Here is a 20219-nt window from a genome sequence, read left to right as displayed (position 1 = left end):
AATGGAAGACTCCTACCAATTTGGCTCAAGTCTAAATTCAACCCGAAAAATGAAAGCATTTGGACCAGTCTTGCTTCCTGAGCACAGGGGTTCATTAGATCTGTTTTATTGGGAGGCAAGAAATGGTTAATAAAATGGCACTGTGTTTCTAGGAGCGACTGGACTTCCTTCTCTTCTTCAGAGAGACAGATTTTTTGCTGTTGGTGAGGGCCCTTGAAGACTGTAGCTTGAATTCAACGGGGAAGTGGTCACTGACCTCCAGGGCCTGTAAGGAGAAAAGGGAGAGAATTTTGAGAATTAGGAGACACTCATTTTAGTGATGAGCAAATGCAGGCTCAGGGAGAGAAGATGTCAGGCCCAAGCCACCCGTCAGAACACACACTGGAGGGCGTCATCTCTGGACCAGCTCCGCCTGGAATTTGGGCACATCTTCAAGTCACAGAATCATAGACTTTGAAACTCAAGGCCCAGTGGCCCAGTGTTGTGTTTCCCGTGGGGGCCACACCCATCTTCCCAGGACAGTGACACATAAAGACAAGGGGGCAGGTGTACCTCCTCTTCAGTCAACTCGTAAGCTTTCTGGAAATCAAAGGTTCTGTTTGATTTGGGAACAACAGAGCTGACAATCTCTTGTCCTCTAAGCACGATCCTGGAGACGGGGAGGGAAGACAGACTCGTTAGTCCAGCCTATTGACTTCCCAGAGCAAAGCAAGCTTCCTGTTGGACATCTGGAATGGACTGAGCAGCCTGGTCCTCTCCTGAGGTGTTCAAAGTCCAGGCCTGGCTTTGTGACCCGTGGGACGGTGCCTAAGATGGGGAAATGGGGCCAGTGCCTGCTGCGGCCCTGCGGGCCCCAGGGCAGCGTTCCCTTGTGTGGGCGGATGTCCCCGGTGGGGAAAGAGGAGATTTTATATGGCACGTGGATACCACCCCATGTAGCAATGAATTGCATACTGAGAATATTGTTCCCTTTGGGAATATCATTCACTTTTCCTGATTCCATTATGGAGAAAGGTGCCAGCTTGTCTTTAATAGCCCCCTAGGCTCCCATTTTGACCAAGAGCGCAGGCGGCAGCCACTGAGCATTCTGCAGGCAGGAGAAGTCAGGCAGAGTTTAGCACTGTTTGATTTTTCACTGGGCTTATTTTCAATTTATGACAAATGATATCATTTTCTTACCTTAGTGTTATGAAGTTTCCCTTAAAAAGTTTATTTCAGGAAGAAATGAATGGATTTAAAGAAAAGCATAAAGAAAAACCAGAGTAGAGTTATTTGCAGCAATGACTTACAAAACAGGAATGTGGTAGTCACCCTGGGAGCATGGACTGTGATGTGTCCCAAGGGGGTGGCACAGTTGGGGTCTACACGGCCCCACCGACTGGCTGCAGCAGGAAGGGGAGGCACACTGCCCGTTCGGGGCTCTCCACTGAGCTCTCCCTGCTTCCGGCTGACTTGGTTTCCTGTGTTTGCAACCAGCACCACTGTGGGTAACTTTGCACTCAGGCCACAAACAAACTGTGAGCATTCAGTGGGAGATTTCTTAGAGCCATTCTTTCAGAGCCAGAGTGCCAAGAACAACGCTTAAGCCTCCCCCATTTCTGACTTCTAAGTATGTGCGTGACGGGCGGCTGATCATGCTAAGCTCTCCCGAGGCTGCTCCGTCACCCCAACCAGCTCTCGACATCTTTGCACACCCACCCAGGGGAGGTGTTCAATAAATATCCAAACATAGGACGGAGACTGGAATTGTTAGGCAGAGAAATAGGCGTGAGCAGGGTGGAGGGGGAATGAGGCCAGTGGAGCCCACTTACACGGGACCCAAAGAGTTAACCAGATAAAACCAGAGGGCCAGAAAGGACCCGCAGAGTTAATGAATTCATTAGTTGGAGTTCCAAAGGCCAAGAGTGACTTAGAATGTCCGGATATTCCCCTGATAAAGAAAAGTCGATCAAGGGCTTCTCTGCCCTGCGTAGGGCAGGGGAATGGGACAAGGGTCATGCCATTGTAAAATCTATGTAGCCTGCAAAAGAGGCCCAGCTTATTCTTTAACTTAATCTATTGATCTAATCTGTTCTTCCTCTTCTTCCTTCTTCCTCTTCTTCCCGCCCCTCAATTAAGTAACTTTATAACCAAGACAGGCGACAGACCTTCAAAGTGTAAGTAGGCCTATGTGGACAAAGAATGCTGAAGTCTGAATCAGTACAGTCGCCTACATAACCCTATTCTTAAGACAAAACTTCAAAGGAATTATAAATCACCTGTACACATCATGCCTTATGCTGACCCTTACCTAAAAAGCCCTGTAAAACCCCAGACCCTAAAGCCTTAGGGGCACCTCCTCTGTGAGGTTGCCGCGCTTGCCTTTCTGGGAGTGTGTCACCCTCTCTGTCCTACTGCAGATAAGCAGGGAGGGGCCGCTGAGAGCTCTCCCTTGAGCCTGCAAGTTCCCATCGCCTGGGTGACCCGACACGACGGCAGCTGTGCCATCATGCTCTTCAGCAGCCTGCCTGAAAATCTCCTTTCTTTGCCTTTGGGAAGTTCTCAGAACATAATCTCACTCCATCCAGCGCTCTGAGGCTCCCCCAAATCCTGGGGTAATAGGGACTTCGTTCCCATGCTGCACAGATTCAAGCAGACCCTGGACGCCAGGTGACCCTGGCTTCAGGAGTTGGCAAGGGATTTGCCTAATGCCGTGCGCGGGAGTTCAATGAGCTTCCCCTTCCTCTAGTTGGCCTTCCTCTGCTTTATTCAAGTAAACCTGCCTTTGTCTCCCGGGGCTCTGGCCTGTTCCTCCCTTGGAGTGCAGTGAAATAAAACTTTCACTGGGCTTCACTACACTGCCTCTGCCCTGCCATTCTGGGCTGGGGTGGGGACCAGAACCAAGGAGAATAAACTCAACCCCCAACAGAACTGAGACCATTTCATCTTCTTCCTTTTCAAATATTTATATTCCTTTTTAAAACCTGTAAAAGAGGCATGCTGTTTTGGGAAAACACAGAAAATGCAGAGCAGCAAAATAAGAAATGAATCTTTAAAAAATCACACGTAACCTTCCCATCCTTTGGCATACACGTGTGTAAAACCAGGGTTTCTGAGTAAACACCTTTTTGAACCTGTTCCCCCACCCCACCTGATCTATTGTGAACATCTTTCCCTGTCACTCACTGTTCTTCTGCTTCATTATTTTCAGTCCCTTCCCTCTTGTTTGCCAGGGAGAAGAATGGGGCCGCAGAAGGGACTCGGCCTGCCCAAGGCCACACAGCGGGCCTGGCGAGTGGGCGAGGGATCATCTCCGACCGGCGTTGTTGGCAGCCGCTCAGATGGGAGCCGGGGGGCAGGCACCTGGGAGCTCCCTCTCCTGTGACTCCCCACCTTGATTCTGCCTTCCCCTAGGCCAGGGCTAGTTCCACTTCTGAGAGCTGGAGCCTTAACATCTGCAAACGACACATTAGCCCTGAAAGTTCCAAGAGGAACAAGGGAGGTAGGTCATGGGATGGAAATGAAAGCCAGACCTCAAAACGAGAGAAGTGAGAACTTCTGGCCGATGGCCATCTCGGGCTTCTCAGCAGCAGGCTTCCCCCTGTGGGAGCCAGGCTGCTGAGGTCTCTGCTCTGCCGTCTCTGCTGTGGATGGGAGGACCATGAACCTTCAATACACTTAAGGGGCTCCCCACTACCTCCCTCTCCATTTAAGGAGCAAAGGTGAAAGCTGATGGAAAATCCCCAGTGAGACTTTACAAACACAAGACAATGCTATTATTTAAATGCATGTATTTGCATTTAGGAATGTGTAGCAAAAGCTTTAGAAGTGTGAATATCCTTGCACTGACTGGTCTCAGCTTTAGAGTTTTACCCTGAGGAAATCCTAAGTACTCACACAAAGTGCATATAAAGAATGTCCATTTCAGCAGTGCTTTTAATAGCAAACCCGTGTTAATAACCTAATGCTCAGTGATAGGGGATTGAGTAAATAAATAGTGGTATGTCTTTGTAATGGAATAATTAATAGCCAGTGGATATATAGGGCACTTGCCATATGCCAGACACTGTGTTAGAAGGTTTACCTATGTTACTTCACTTAATCCTCATCATATCTCCACAAATAAGGCCCTACTACAATCTCCATCTCACAGGTAAGGAAATAAAGGCACGGAGTGTTTAAGTCTCTTGGTCACAGACACATTAAGCGTAGAGTCAGAATTTGAGCCCAGGCCTGTCTTACCCCAAAGCATGCCCTTGTCACTGCTAAGCTACAGTGCTCAGGTACCACACAGGCCCTGCAGTGTGTACACCGCACAAAGACCATGGTGGAGGGGCCTGAGGTCCAGTTGACTTGGCTCTCCAAGCCAAGTGCTCGGGGAGGAGGGCTTTTCTAATGCAAACCAAGCCCTCTATGGGCCAGCAGTAGGCAGGCAGATGCCCCTTACCTGTCATACGCACAGTGGGTGCTCTTCTTGACTGTGGTGTCCTCTTGGTTCCCAATAAGCCAAACAAACCTGGGGTCAGTCCTCAGGCGGATGGTGCTCCAGGCCTTCTTGCGGACATAACTGCAGCCAGCATTGAAGTCACCCATAAAAATGAAATTCTGAAAGACGTGATTTAGAACCATCACCTGGTGGGCATTAATGCCAAATGCTTTTGCTCAGATCTGCTAGTAATGAGTCCACTTCCCATGCCCATAAACAGTGGGTTCTGTTGTGGGCTAAACTGTGCGGCCCCCACCCTCCCACCTCCACATACTCATGTGTTGGAGCCCTGACACGCAGTACTTTAGAATGTGGCTACGTTTGGAAAGAGGGCCTTTAAAGAGGTAACTAGGTAAAATGAGTTATGTGGGTGGGTCCTAACCCAATATGGGTGAGTCCTCACAAACAGAGATTAGGACCCAGAGCACCAGGGGAAGACAGAGGAGAGCCCTCAGGAGAAGCCACGCCTACAGACACCTTGCGCCCCGACATCTAGCTTCTGGAACCGTGAACATATACATTTCCGAGGTTTAAGCAGCTCAGACTTTAGTGCTGTTATCGCAGCCCTAACAAACTAACACAGGGTCTTAACTTCTTTTTGCTTTTTAAAAGAAGAGGCCGCAGTTTAAAACTGAGTCACAGTTTTGGTGAGTATTTTTGACAGGCGAGTGTGTGCAAGGGAGGATATTCTTAATGGGATGCTTGCCGAGGCCCTCCTCCTGTTCCTAGTCACAGGCCTCTACAGTCCAGGCTGTGGGGCCAGGTGGGGATAAAAGAAACCAGCTCATTTGTTCCCTCCCATGTTTTGTCTCTGGCTCAAACGACCCCAGGATTAGACATATGAATGAATCAACGCCTTTTGTTTCCAGCCAGGAAAAAAATGAATGTGGGTGGCATGTTTGAAAACCTCGGTGCCAAGCTTTCTCTGCTATTGTCTTGCAGTTGGGAACTTACTTAGGTGCCCATTCTGTCTCCTGAGGAAGTGGGAAGAGCCTACGGGAGGGATGGTAGGGTGAGCTGCCCACCCCTGCCCCCAGCTCGCGACAGATCCCCTCTGTCTTGGAAGTGGTCTTCCTTGCAGGGTTCTTGGAACAGAATTTTTACCTTCCTCAATCCAGAGGAAGTGTCAGAGTTCCTTGTTTGTGCTGCTGTTTGGGGCTGTTGCTGACTTAAAAAAAATAATTCATTTTTGACCTTGGAGATCATGATTTTCCCTGAGATTGATGGACACAGTCGAGGACAGGATGCCACCCTTAACTGGGGTGACCACCAGCTTCCGTTAAGACAGACAGGATTTGCTGCGCTTTCACTATGCGCTGGGTCCCGCATTATGTGTTCTATAAATTTTAATTTAAATCTCACAGTGAGCACTGGGAGGTAGAAGGGACCTTTAGCCCCCATGGGAACTGGACGGGGGATAACGTGACCTGGGTGAACAGGGTGGTGTCCCTATTTTCCAGGTGAGGAAATACGTGAGGCCAAGAGGCTGGAGGAGGTAGTCCCCTTCTGTGAGAATGGCACCCCTAGTTTCTCTGGGAACCATTCCCCTCCTCCATCTTAGTCCATGACGTTGGAGTGCCTAAGATACAGATTTAGCCAATCAACCCTCTGATCACAGCAATTGGTTCAGGAATGGACATGTGACCCACCAGAGCCAATGAGACTCAGTCCCAGGGTGGTGGCTGCCTTGTGGGACAGGAAGTTAGTCAGTTGGTCTGAAAGCAGGTGGCCGTGCTCTTACCATCCCAGGAGGTTGGGAGCAGTGGGGGTGGGGGGCCGGCCTAAGGATGAGCCCACCCAGAGGGAAGGAGGACCCAGAGATGGAAAGGCGCGAGACACGTCCTGACTGATGACCGTGTCTCACCCTGGATCCAGCTATGCCTGAATGCTCCTGGACATTTTGGTTACACGAACCAATAAATTGCTCCCCCTTTTCATGAGCCAGTTTGAGATTCTGTCACTTGCAACTGAAAGACCCCTGACCTCTCTGTGTGTCACCGCTCTCTGCTGCAAAGAGAATGACCAAAGTCCTTAGCTCGGGAGGTTACTGGGAGGACGCAGTACACTTGTCCGCCTCTAGCCTGAGCGTGGTGCCTGGCTGAATCTGCCCCTCAGCGGGTTTGGCAGCGTTCTTAGTGGAGCAGTGTGTGGATCCCCCAGACCCACTCAGAAGGTAACCAGGCGGCTCAGCAAGGATATTTAGGGCTGAGGAAAGGCCTGCCTGAGGTTCTAAAGTGGTGCTTGTCCGCATATGACCTGCCCCCTCGCCCTCGCAAGGAGTCACTCCTCCCTCTCAAGGGTCAGATTCTGCCCCTACGAGATGGGAATTCAGCAGACGCAGAGCGTCCTCACCTCCGCCTCCCAGCGGCGTTTCACATCCATGTAGACATCAGCCAACTCATCAATCTCTTTAACGGATGTCTCGGGGGTGGTGTGCAGGGGCACAATCACGAAGTCCTTGACCACTGGGGAACAGGAAAGAGAAGAGGTCACATCCTTCTCCTGTCAAGGTTCATGAACATTACTTGAGGGAAACAAGCTGTCCTCCCCGGAAGGCCCAGACTGTGTCATCTGGGTCCCCCCACTTCAGAGGGTCCAGCCAGCAGCTGAGATTTGAATGTTCTTAGGATTAATAGGCTGCTATTTTCAGTGCACAAAAGCCTCTTTTCTCCCATTCCTTGTCGTTCATGGCGAAGAGAAAGCTGGTAGACAGTGTTCCTTGCTGGCCTTGTGGGTGTTTTTATTTTCGCATTTTTTTGGAAACACAGAGCAGAACAAAACCCTGTATTTTCTATTTTAAAAAAATAAGCGTGTTCTAAGGGAAAACATTTTTTTCTGATTTAAAAAATGGAGCCTCGTCAGTTTGTGCTCCTTTTTGTAATCAGAAAAAAAGTCCCCAGAAGTTATTTGAAAAGGCAAGAGTCCTTTGTGGAGTCTCCCCGCCAGGAGGGACGGACAGCCTGGCTGAGGGAACGTGGGCGAGCCAGGTGTTGTCAGTCCCTCCTCCGGGCTTCCCCGCCTTCTGTGACCGTCCCACCCCAGGGCAGCAGGCGGGAAGGAGGGAAAGGCGAGAAGCTGGCGTGCAAGACAAACGGGGGGAGCAGTTCACAAAGGCTGAGCACTCGGCTGGGGTTCGGGGGACTCTCCCAACGCTGCCCGGTCAGCCAAAGGCGAGTCGTGTGTATGACAAGAGTGAAGGCTGTGCCTGCTTCCTGAAGGACTTTTCTTGCTGTCCCCAGCACCATCCCCTTCTCTTCTACTGGGAATTTCCCTACCATTCTCTCATGTTTGTTTCCCTGAAGTATCTGCCCCCGAGCTGATGAACGCTGGAGCAGAATTAGTTAACCTCATAGTTGAGGATGTGCCTGTTTGTGTAGTATAATATAGGCGTACATAAGCTCTGCATATGTTGATTTGGTCATTAGCTGTCTCCCCTACTATGACGTCACTTCACAAGGGCAGGGAACTTGTGTGTCTAGTCCAGAGCCTGGAACAGAGCCTGGGATGTAGGAGGCGCTGAGAAAATACTTGATTCTGCACAGCTCCAATCTGCAAACCAAATTCATTCTTGACTTTCCACTTAGTGTCTCAAGAAAGATGGGCTCTCAAGATTGTGACTTGTGTTGCAACCCTGGCTCATTAATTTCAATAGATGCTCGGGGGCCTTGGACAAGTAAAGCCACCTTTTTGAACCTCAATTTCCTGTAAAGTGGAGATAATCCTAGTTCCTACCTTGGAGGGTGTTACAGGGGTCACAGGACCCACTAATCAGGGACCAATACTTGTTAGTGGCTAAGACAAGTACCATTGTTAGAATCCAAGGTGCAACCTTTAGGATTTCCCCTCTACACGCAGTCAGTGGAGGAGATGGCTGTGTGGTTCCTAGAGGGAGAGGGAGACTCGAGGTAGGGGGTTCCACTTTGCTGGCCATCACTAGCATCTGTTTTTTTTAATGAAGGAATAGTTGTACTTGATTGGGACTGAGGAATTGCAGTAAATAATTTCCATCAGCCTAAATGCTCCAAAGAGAGTGGAGTTGTTGTTCCAGGCTGAGGAGGTCCTAAGTCATAGCATTCTGAGAAGCCCGCCTGCGTCCTTTACATTCGAGTATTGGAAGTTCTCAACGGCCATCTCCAGCCTAAGGCCTCCCGGAAGATGTTGCATAAAGCCTGGGGTTGCAGCTCACCCTCGGGGCTGCTGCCCATTCATGGGATTGCAGGGGAGCTTCTGGGTAAGAGGGGCCTGTGGGTCTCACCAGTGTGGGGTGACTGGAACCAAACCACAAACGGTTCCCTGGAAAATACATCCACATCTCCAGCCTGGTAGTCATGGTAGATGAAACTTTTCTTCACAGACACTAGCTTTTCCCTAGGAGAGAAAAACAAGCCCTCCTGCTGAGTCTTTCAAAAAGCAGAGACTAGGAGCCCAGGGCTTCTTTAACTTTCCAAGCAGACTCAAACACTGGAAGGGTTCTTTTGCATGAGAACCGGGCTCAGTCCGCTCTGCTCAATGGCCAAGGGCCTTTGGAAGCTGAAGATCTGAGCAGTACTGATTATCTGGGGCACCCACAAGTCACCGTTCAAACTTAAACGACTAGCAGAGAAAAGATGAGACTATGAAGTTCTGGAGGCAGCTGTGCTGGGCAACTAAGGTTTCCGTCCCTGGGCCAGGACTTGACTAGGAAGCATACAGAACTCCTGGCCCTCCTTGACCAGATGGCCGCTGAGTCAACCAACAAACTGGGTGTTAGGCAGCTGCTCGTGTTTTCTAGGTTGAAGAGTTAATACTTTGCATCAGCCCCAATTTGGACAGCAATTATTTTGATCTTCATCGAGATCAAATTTTGCTTAGAGATCAAACTTTGGTTTTGAAGAAAGGATAAGCATTTTGATTCAATTCACAGTCACTTATAAGTGAACCATGTTCTAGGAAGTCTAAATTATACTTACTTGTAGAAAAAGGCATACTGTTCTTTATACGTGTTTCTTCCGAGCCGAGGGCTATTCACATAGTTGTATGTTATGCTTCTTCTTGACTTTCTGGAAAACAAAGAGTTTACATTGTGTCTTAGAGAGTAAACATTCTGCCATTGCCTAGGGTCCCTTCTCTCCAATCTGTCTCCAGATATCCAGTGACCTCATGTAGAAGGGCGACCATTCATCATAACCTTTGAGTCTAATGAGAGGAACCGCCATTGACTAAGGATGTGACATTTGCTGGAAATAAGCTTTCAGCCATTATTTCTTGTCTTTATAAGGTGGTTACTTTTGTTACCCCTTTTTTTATACTTTGAAGTGCAAAGCTGGGATTTGAACTCAGATCCTACCTCATCCCCAAATCTACCATCCACAGATCCTTGGCCTTCACCTGTAGGAGACCATTGAGACTGTAGAAGATTCAGCACAGAATCGGCCACAGATCCCACTCTGACCCCTGCCTGGGGTTGCACCCCACACTGCCTGGTGGAGCACACTTTTGCAGGCCACTCTGTCCATGCGCTGCTCCTGAGCATCTAGCCTAGGCAGGATTCCTAGTAACACTTTTCTTGGACATCCACTCCTGCTCTGAGAACCTCCAAGCGTTTTCTCACAAGTGCTGCAACTATGCTTTCAAATCAGCTGTTGCTTATGTTCTGAGGGCTGCGGATACAGCCAAGCATTCCCATTAACTCTACCCAGACTGACACCGGGGAAGCTTGAGTCTCAGTGTATTTGCCAAACCTTCTGATGATACTCCACCCTGGGCAGAGCCCACTGAAGATCTATGGCATCGTAGCTGTGGCGTATTCTCAGGTTCAAAAAAGCAGAAGGGGTCTTTAGGAGACAACTTCAACCTTACAGAAATCCCTGGGACCCTAGATACATATTCTAAGGCAGATCTGGGGCCCCAGGCATGTGGACCCTGGATTCTACTGGCCTTCCAGTTTGGGAAGGCTGGTGCTGTTCGAATCCAGCCTGCCAAGTCCCGGGCTGGCAAGCTGGTAGCGTGCCTCAGCTGTGAGATGACTAAGGCCCCTCCTGGCTTACAGGGGATGAGCGGACAAACAGGCCTGGCTCCGCCTGCAGTGGCGCAGTCCGGAAAGGGCGGGGAGACTGATCCAGACCAACTCAGGGGAGGGGCCTGGAGCCCCCCCATCCCCTAAGTCCCCCACACTTCTGAAACCTGACCAGAGCCACTCAAAGGCAGGCTGAGGGGCTCAGAACACAGCACTGGACTTGGAGTCAGACAGAACCCAGGTTCAAAGGGAGGCTTGGCCATGACTGGCTGGGTGGCCTGGGGCACGTCCCACCTGTCTGTGGCTCAGTTCCCTCACTATGAGGGAGGCAATAGTAGTACCTACCCCACAGGGTTGTTGTGGGCTGGGGAGTAAATGAAATAGTGCATGTAAATTGATTAAAGATATCTGGCATGTAGCTAGAGTATCAATGGTAATTGTTGCGTGTGGCCCTCGCATGTGGCCCTTGGGACCATCACGCGCCATTAGAATCCCCTTCCTTCTACGAGTAATAGACAATCCAGCATTTAGTGCTCACGTCTACATGCCAGGCACAGCTCAGCCACTTACATGCCTGATTTCATTATCACCATCTCCCAGGAAAATGGGTTCTGTTATTAACCCCATTTTATAGACAGAGAAAATGAGATACAAAGAGGCTGAGTAACTTTGCCCGAGGTGATGGCAGAGCCAGGACCCAAACCCGAGTGGTCCGAGGCAAGTGCAGCCCCTCCCCCATGCTGTCCTCCGTCTTCCACTGTCAGAGGTCAGCTCCAGAACCAGAGACCTGCTGGGGCGAAAGAGGAGACGCTGAGCACCCCTCTGTATTTTCAGATGAGAAACAGAAGCCCAGAGGCAGCGCAGCCCTTTGCATGGAGGAGGGCATCGAAAGCCCGTCATCCCAAGCCTAAGGAGGCTGGCTTGACCATTCATTTCTTTAAAAAAAAAAAAAAAGGTGAGTTTTTCCTCATTATAAAAGTATCATAATGGCCAGATGTACCATTTGTTCAATCTGGATGGTGGATAACATGGCTGTTTATTATCATTTTCTCTGTGCTTTTAAGTATGTTTAAAATATTGCACAAGAAAAAGGAAGGAAAGTAATATCCTCATTTTAGAAAATGTGGAAAATACAGAAACTATGTAGAAGAAATCACATGTGAGCTCCTTGTCATTAGTACTCTGAGGTGGCCATTGACAACAGTCTGGTTCACTGCTTTTGACTCTTTTATATGTCTTTTGTTTTGTTTTGTTTTTTCATGCAATTGAGCTACTTGCTACAAATTATTGTGTACTCTATTTTGTTCAATCTTATATGTATCTACAAAAGAAACATTCTATCAGAAGTTTGAAAGAATTAGGGCACATGAGAATAGTTTAGGAAGCTTATTAAGATGAAAACTCCCCCTCACAGACATTCTCATTCAATAAACCAAAGCTCTTGATTATGTAGTTTTTACTCATTTAGGGTAAATGGGGTGGATACGTCTGCTGATTACTCTTTGAGAAAGGATGTAAATCATAAATATAAACCAGTGTTATTTAAAACTATTCGAGGACATTATTTTGTTGTCTTAAAAAAATTTCTAAGTTATAGAATCAACTCAGACGTTTTGTAAAATACTCAAAAGTATATAGAAGAGAAAGCAAACGATCCCCTCCTTCACTGACCCCATCCACAGTGGTCCTCCGATCATGCTCCCCCCAAAGTAACCTCTATTAACGGTGTGGAGTACATCCTTCCAGTCTTTCTTCTACACCCAGGCACACTCGAACACACTTTTACTCACGTATGATGTGATGTGATTGCGAAAATGGGTTACTCTACCTAAAATTCTGAACTTGCTTTTTTCCAATATATTCTAGCCATCTTTCCATGCAGGAATATTTAGCTCTAACCAATCCAATAGTAAACGTGATTTTTGATGGCTACGTAAAATTCCAGCCTGTGGCGCATCATAGTTTCATTTGGGCACTCAATATTTTCTTAATAACAGTACTTCCCAGATCAGCCTCTATTCTGTTTTTTCTTTCTTTCTTTCTGACTCCTCATCTGCTTCCTCTATTTTGCTTTATCATATTAAAACTAGCCACTTGGAAGTTCTCAGGACTTTGGCTAATGGGTTGGAAGCCTGGGCAGTGCGTGTTGGCCACTTGACCTGGGGTCAGATCGCGGGCTGGCTCTCAGCCTAGTTTCAGTTCCCAGAGGCGTCTTAGGTGCCCTTTCACTGGACCGTAAGCCCTCAGAGGGTCCAGCCCCACCCCCCGCCCCCCACCATCTTTACCCATTTAGCCTTTCCTTCAGCATGGGACAGATCATGTCATTGCTGTCCTTAATTTCCATCAGGAGTATGATGTCACAGCGTTTGATGACCTGCAGAGAGAGAATTCCCACATGTTTGAGGCCGTTTACTATGGATACTAAAACCTTTTTTATTTACTATTTTTAAATTATCAAATCTGATGCTTTGCTGAATTAATTAACCTCTACCCTGAAATAAAAGACGGCCTCCCTGAGGTAAGTACTATTATTATGTCCATTTTAAAGAAAGGGGCCTGATGCTCCAGGAAAGCCAAGTAAATTACCCAAAGTCACCCAGCGAGAAAGCAGCCGAGACGGAGTGTGAACCTAGGCAGTCCGAATCCAGAGCCCACGGTCACGCCCCCACACGCCCTACCTCTTGGTTTTACTTCAATAATTACAAGAATAATAATAAATATTCATTAAGCTCTTAGTAGTGAGAAATAATGCTGCAGAAACAAAGAGGTGTAATTATAATAATAGTAATTTTAAGGGCTAATGTTTATTGAATGTGAGCTTCTTCTGAGCCTCTCTGTGAGATGACTATGCTTATCGGCCTATGGAACATAGGAGGAAACCAGGCTCAGAGTGACGGAATGACTAGTTTGGAGTCACACAGCCAGGATGGGCGGTAGAGCCGGGATTTGATTTTGGGTCTTTGTGACGGCAAGGCTACCATGTTCAACTGTTCAAATACAGTCACTGAGAGCATCTTAGTCCAGTGAGAGAGACAAATGGAAACTAGCTACAATAAGAGGCTAATGAAATCTGTGCTAAATGAAAGTCACGGGCTGTGGGTGTGTTGAGGAATCATGAATGATTTCTGCCCAGAGGATCAGGGAAGGCTCCAAGGAGGAGGTGGCATTTGAAGAGGCCCTGAAGGGAAGAAGTTGCGCAGTGGGCAAAGAATGCAGGAGATGCTGCTGGATGAGCAGTAATCTTGAGACCAGGGTGCAGACCAAGACCACGCCCCTTGGAGACCACAGGGACCTTTCTGTGTTTGGGTTCCTGGTGATTCGTTGGTCAAGGACAGGGCATCCCCAAGGCTAATTTTGTCCTCTCCTGCAGCCCCCAGAGACCTGGAGCTGGAAGAATTTGCCACTTCAAGGTGGTGGGGGTTGACGATGCACCTGTGGAGTGACCGAGGAGTAAGACTGTGTCCGAGACTGGATCCTTCCATCAGCAGGCCTGAAACCGATGGCATCAGCCTTGCAGGGCTCCCCAGAGGGGCTGGGTGCTGATTTAGCCACTTGCCACTGTCAGATCGTTCTGGAAGGCTCTCTAGGGTATGTACCAAAAGTCTTAAAAAATACAGTTTTCCCACTGTGGGGAATATCTTCCTTTGTAATGAAGTATCTACTACTTCTCTGCACCTCAGTTTCCTCATCTATAAATTGGACTGATGATAGTCATTCTCTCCCACGGTTGCTGGAAGCTTAAATGGGTCCGTAGGGCACTGTCAGCCCTGGAGGAGGCACACAACAAATTGTTATTATTACTTGTACAGATCAAAGAGGGAGATGCATTGCAAGAAAATCAGTGGAAACCACCAGATCATCCCCTAACAGGAAAGCTTTAAATGAGATATGCTGCAAACATAGCATCCAGCACTATTTAGCATTGAAAGCCATATTTTAAAAGAGTATTAACAACAATATGAAAATCTTCTCATGTAATGTAAAAAACAAAACTGATGATTTAGGGTGGTTTCCATGCTGCAAAACAGATGTAGATTTATGTTTTTGGGGTTTTTTTTGACATAGAAAAATGTCCATAACAAAGTTACCCAACAGCTGTTGTCTTTAAGTGATAGGATAATGGGGGATTTTCTTCTTTTTCTTTCTTTTTTTTTTATATTTATAATTATTTCTTTTTTTTTTTTTTTAGATAATTATTTTTTATTGAAGGGCAGTTGACACACAGTATTACATTACATTAGTTTCAGGTGTACAACACAGTGATTCAACATTTATATACATGATAATTCTAGGTACCAGCTATCACCATACCAAGTTGTTACAATATTTTGACTATACTTATTTATTTTACAATTGGAAGTGTGTACTTTTCTTTTTTGTTTTTTTTTTGTTTTTTTTTTTTTGTGAGGGCATCTCTCATATTTATTGATCAAATGGTTGTTAACAACAATAAAATTCTGTATAGGGGAGTCAATGCTCAATGCACAATCATTAATCCACCCCAAGCCTAATTTTCATCAGTCTCAAATCTTCTGAGGCATAACAAACAAGTTCTTACATGAAGAACAAGTTCTTACATAGTGAATAAGTTCTTACATGGTGAACAGTACAAGGGCAGCCATCACAGAAACTTTCGGTTTTGCTCATGCATTATGAACTCTAAACAGTCAGTTCAAATATGAATACTCATTTGATTTTTATACTTGATTTATATGTGGATACCACATTTCTCTCTTTATTATTATTATTTTTAATAAAATGCTGAAGTGGTAGGTAGATGCAAGATAAAGGTAGAAAACATAGTTTAGTGTTGTAAGAGAGCACATGTAGATGATCAGGTGTGTGCCTGTAGACTATGTGTTAATCCAAGCTAGACCAGGGCAATAAAACATCCACGGATGCAGAAGATTTCTCTCAGAACAGGGGGGGTGAGGTTCTAAGCCTCACCTCTGTTGATCCTTCTTTTTCTTTTTATGTTTCTATATTTTTGAAATAGTCCAGATGACTATTTTTAATTTAATAAAATTAATTTAAAATATAGAAACACGATTTAAAAATATATCTTTATAGTTTAAAAAAAGGAAAGTTTTATTTTAAAAAAGAAAATACTTGAGGAAGGAATTTGGGGGAATGGGTTGATGGCCAGTATTTATTGAGACATGACAGGTGAGATTCTAACTTGTTTAATGAAAGTTAAATGAGTTGTCTTATTTAAAGCCCAATACAGTGCCTGGCACACAGTGAGGGCTTTCTAAGTGACAGCTCTTATCATCGACTTGTTGCATTTTCATGATCACCTGCAGTGCAGGTCCTCTTGTTATCCCCATTGTACAGCTGGGGACTCTGAGGCTCAGTGCACCGTGTAACCTGAACATGGGGTGAATATGGGTAAGGAGATTTCTGCTATGGAACCCCTCCTGCCCCCTCACTCAATAACCAAGGAAATCACCATGTCCCTGTGATTGCTCCCCCTCTATGACTGAACTCCTTTTTTGAATGCAAACCATCAGGGCAGGGCAAATATGGGCCAGGGGTCCAGGTTCCCTTTCCTGAGCAAAAGCATTGAACCTCCAGACGTCCTGTTTCCAACCCCTTTGCCTACGTAACAGACACTCCTGAGCCCCAAGTCTCCACCAGCTACTGATTTCCACTTCCCGTGGGCAGTTTCTCTGCACCTCTGGGAGTATTTCCCTTACACTGGAGTCAACACTGCAATGAACAGTGGCTCAAAATCCCATTACCGGAATTCTCCTGGGGATGAAACCTGTAACTTTAGCCAGTTGGCCTTCATCCATCTGTCGGAGGGTTGAGTTTCTCCTCTGTTCTTGTCCCCGCAGCAACAAAGAGTCAAAGGGCAGAGACGCAGTAGTGAAGTGGGGCACAGGTTTGATTTGCGGGCACACCGAGGGAGGAATGGCAGAGTCAAAGTAGACAAAGGCAGGTCTACGTGAATACAGCGGCGGGGAAGCTCGCTGATGGGAGCTTGCAGGCCCAAATCAGAGCTCTCGGTAGCCTCTCCCTACTTGTCTGAAGTAGGACAGACAGGGTGAAGACCTGTGCCTAAAGTCTGGAGAATAGAATGAAACAGCAAAGTGACACACCATTGCAAGAGACAAAATGTAGTAAGTTGAGCAATAAGAAGTCTTTTAAAAATACACACTCCAAGAAAGGGGAGTGCGGGCAACCTCAGAGAGGAGGTGCCCTCAAAAGCTGGAATTCTGTTAAGGATTTTTCAAGAATGCGATAAAGGTAAAGGGTCAGGGGGCATAGGCTTGTCAGGCATCTCATGATGTCTATCTCTGGTGAGAGACAATATGTTATTAGCCATAGTCCATCCTCCAGATAATTCTGTAGGACAAGCTTCCTGTTCTCCAAGATAGTGGCCACCCTCAAGCACTGGGAACATATCAGTTAGGACTGCTTGCCCTGCCCTAACATGGGTCCTTTCTGTTCCTACTATGCTGTTCAGATCTCGACACTTTTAGGAAAATTAGTCATGATGCTTGTTTCATGTCTCTGCTCTGTCTCACCTATCTCAAGGTCAGCCCCGGTTCAGAGCATGCGGAATGAGTTCACACTGCAAAGGGCAGGAGCTCTGTGAGTTCCTGCTGGCTCTCTGCCTTTACCTGATTAACTCCCTGAATTCTTGGTAGGCCCCACCCTCTGCATCCCGCTCATGTCTGTCTTTCTGACTAACACATCCATCCATCCTCCTACCCATCTCTTCACCAGGGGCCTGCTGCGTGCTAGACAACATACTAGGCCATGCTTTATCACAGCTACAAATAGCTTCTAGTATTTAAATCTTTACCACATTGTAAGAAAAATGGGAATACATTTCCTACTCAGTCCTTTGAAAATAATTTTGTTAAAATTTTCTAATTATAAAGGTAATATTGCTTATTGGAGAAAATTTGGAAAATGCAGAAAACAGTGATGACCTCTAACTCCACCACTCAGACACTTTCCATATGATTTCTATACTTACATATACTGACAAAATTGGCATCAAAAGGACTGTGGTTGAAAGTATGGGCTTTGTCAAATGGTCTTGGATTCGTGTCTTGACTCTATTGCTTACTAGCTGTGTGACCTTGAGCAAGTCACTCAAGCTCCTTGCATCCCCAGATTCCTAGGAAGACAGCCCTGTAACGGGGTTGTCATAGGGATTAAATGACATGATGGATGTAGAACGCTCAGCCCAGTCCCTGGCATGGAACAGATGCCCAGCAAACAGTGGCAATATTTATCATGCAGTTTGAATTGTTTTTTTTTCTCCCCTGGCATTGCCTCATGAGCCATTAAACACTCAGTTGTCAAACCCATTCCTGATATGTTTTCCCTGCCCCAATTTCAGACCAGAGGGCCTGGTAAAATATATCTTCCCTGGCTTCATCTGCTCTTGGGACAGGGCTCCGAGGATGTGCACGGCTGGAAGGCCCTCCCAGACTTGAAACTCGGTGGGGTGTTCCTGATTGTGTTCACAGGGGCTCTGCATGCCGAATGACAACAGCCACAGGCTCTGCTGGGGGCCTTGACCTCTCCTACAGGTTAAGTCCCACTTTACTGAAAGGCCGGAGGCTCGGCAAGGAGGGACTTCCCAGGCTTGCTCATCCTGTTGCCGGTTGGGATTTGAACACAGGGCTGTTACCTTCCCACCACACCAGGGTGCCTCGGGGTTTTCTAAGGTAATAACACCCAGTCAGAGCCCTGGGAAAGCTTTCAGTTCCCAGCATAAAAAATAAATTAATCCATAGGATGAAGAGAGTCAACTGACCCCAGGGAAATGTGAGCATTGGTCATATTACCCAAGAAAGTCTTATCTAAGTGGAGAGAAAGATAGACCTGGGAGCTGGGGGAAAGTTGTTGGGGAGGAGGGAAAGAGGAAGAGACGGGGAGCGGGAAAGGGAGAAGGGGAGACAGAAAGAAGGAAGGAAGGAAAGAAAGCAAAATCTGTGTTGTTGGTTAAAAGGCCAGATTTGGCTGGTCTCCTGGCTCCCCTCACCCCTGATTGCATGAGGTCACTTCGCCTTCCGTTTATCAACATCTCTTCATGGAGATAATCTTCCTTAAGGGAAGGTGGGATGGTAGTACACCATATAGAATATAGCCAATAATATTGTAACATCTTGGTGTGGTGATGAAGAACTAACTACACTTACCATGCCGAGCATCCAGTTAGTAGTGTATATAATTATCAAGTCACTATATTGTACATCTGAAACTGATATAATATTGTGTATCAACTCTATACCAATTAAAAGAAAATGGGTGAGGAATCATGTACTTGCGGAGCCTGATGCAGGCATTCAGTAAGAGGCAGTAAGAGCTAAAGCCATAGCCTGCCTTTACCTGGAGCTTCCTAAGGGCCAGATGCTGTTTCTGGAGTTTTCCATTTAGCCATTCTCATATCCCCCACTAAAGGGTAGTACATTATTCATTAGCCCCATATTAAGATGGTGAAGTGGTCATTGGAATTACTGCTGCCATTATTTGTTACCTTCCCCCTAGGGACTAAGTTTAGTCACATTTCTCGGGAGTCTCTTCAAGTCTGAAAGAGGGAGCGAGGACATGCGGGGTGCCCGGCCACCCTGACGGGCACGCGTCTCACCTTTAAGATGACATCCATGGCTTTCCAGTTTTCCTTCTTGGCTTCCCCAAAGGACCTCACGTTGAAGGAGCAGATCCTCAGAGTCAGGGTGCCGCTGACGCAGAGCATCAGCAGCAGGGGGCCCCGCAGAGGAGACATGCCGAGCTCCTCTCTGGCTTCCAGGCGAGGTGGCAGAGGACAGCGGGGTTTGGGGTGTGGGCGCACAGCCACCTCCTCAGGCTCGGCTGATCTAGAGAGCCTGCAGATAACAGGAATGACTGGATTCCCAGTTGCTATTTTCACTTCTCTGAGGAACTGAAGATTGTGTGTTTCATTCCCCAAGGAAATGGGCCGGTCTCAGGAGCCCCTGTGTTTGTCACTCTGGTAAGGAAATCGACCTCCTCATTTGGGCTGTATCCTCTGCAAATCACTCACACCCCAAGTGGGAGCCAGCTGGGACATCTGCTCATCTCTCCTGGGGTCACATGCCATGTGTTTTTTCCTGAAAATTGATGAACTCGGAAGTGGTCCGCCCCAGAGGGCACCTGGGGTGATGGAGCCTCCTGCGTGGGGACAAGGAAGCAGGGGGCAGTGGGAAATGCTGCCGGGGTTTCTGCCATCACTGCGGTTTGGCAGCCAGCTGTCCTGGACACACCCAGGCTCCAACTCTCTAACTACCCGGGTGGGTGTAATGAAGGTCAAGTCTAGTTTGAATTACTTAATTTTTAAGGCAGTTTTACTGTGCACGATTTCCTACACCGAATCCTAGCAGTGTGTTGGCAGGGACAGCGACGGCTAGTCCACTGGCCTGGGTAACTCGCCCTTGGACCTGAAGGACAAAGGAGCCGGTTAGAGCCCCTGGAGAGGTCCGTGATTCATCCTGGTATCGTGTTAATGTTTATCAGAGTTGTGTGGCCCCAAGAAAGGAAGGTTTTGCAAGGTTCAGAGGATGTTAGCCCATGTAAAATGACTTTTAAAGATTTTGGTAGGAAGATAGGAGGATCAGAAGTGCAAAATCCAATTAACTTGTAAATCTTTGGAGACTTTGGTAAGGAGAATCCTTCAGTGAAGTGGTGGGTGATGAAACCAGCATTGGGATCTCCGGGCCACGCCCTTTTGAAGCAGCAATAGGGAAAAGTGTGCATGTATCACCAACACACATCCAGCCA

At 47.2% G+C, this 20219-nt stretch overlaps 1 protein-coding gene across 2 annotated transcripts; it reads right to left on the bottom strand.

Annotated features, from left to right (window-relative positions):
* Positions 1 to 74: 74 nt before the first annotated feature.
* DNASE1L3 (deoxyribonuclease 1 like 3) lies at positions 75 to 19550 on the bottom strand. Of its 2 annotated transcripts, XM_036878302.2 has the most exons (8): positions 19072 to 19534; positions 12746 to 12834; positions 9415 to 9504; positions 8721 to 8833; positions 6818 to 6930; positions 4427 to 4584; positions 553 to 649; positions 75 to 265 (listed from the first exon to the last, which is right to left on the bottom strand). In XM_036878302.2, the coding sequence occupies exons 1-8, from the start codon at positions 19207 to 19209 to the stop codon at positions 149 to 151; spliced, it is 915 nt and encodes a 304-aa protein (XP_036734197.1). In that variant the 5' UTR covers positions 19210 to 19534; the 3' UTR covers positions 75 to 148. The 2 variants fall into 2 exon arrangements, with proteins under 2 accessions (XP_036734197.1, XP_036734198.1); XM_036878303.2 differs by lacking the exon at positions 553 to 649 and having other exon boundaries at positions 19072 to 19550.
* Positions 19551 to 20219: the final 669 nt, after the last annotated feature.

This window comes from Manis pentadactyla, chromosome 1 (assembly GCF_030020395.1).
Source record: "Manis pentadactyla isolate mManPen7 chromosome 1, mManPen7.hap1, whole genome shotgun sequence".
NCBI lineage: Eukaryota > Metazoa > Chordata > Mammalia > Pholidota > Manidae > Manis > Manis pentadactyla.
The sequence above is the reverse complement of the archived record's forward strand: the minus strand, read 5'-3'. Positions and strand labels throughout refer to the sequence as shown.

What these genes read in the sequence shown, in the direction of transcription:
- DNASE1L3 (XM_036878302.2), bottom strand. Translation starts at nt 19,209, where the DNA reads ATGTCTCCTCTGCGGGGCCCCCTGCTGCTGATGCTCTGCGTCAGCGGC. An exon ending in CAGTATGCCTTTTTCTACAA is followed by an intron (nt 8,834 to 9,414) that starts GTAAGTATAATT and finishes TTTCTCTCCTAG; the next exon opens with GGAAAAGCTAGTGTCTGTGA. An exon ending in AACGCCGCTGGGAGGCGGAG is followed by an intron (nt 4,585 to 6,817) that starts GTGAGGACGCTC and finishes CACGTCTTTCAG; the next exon opens with AATTTCATTTTTATGGGTGA.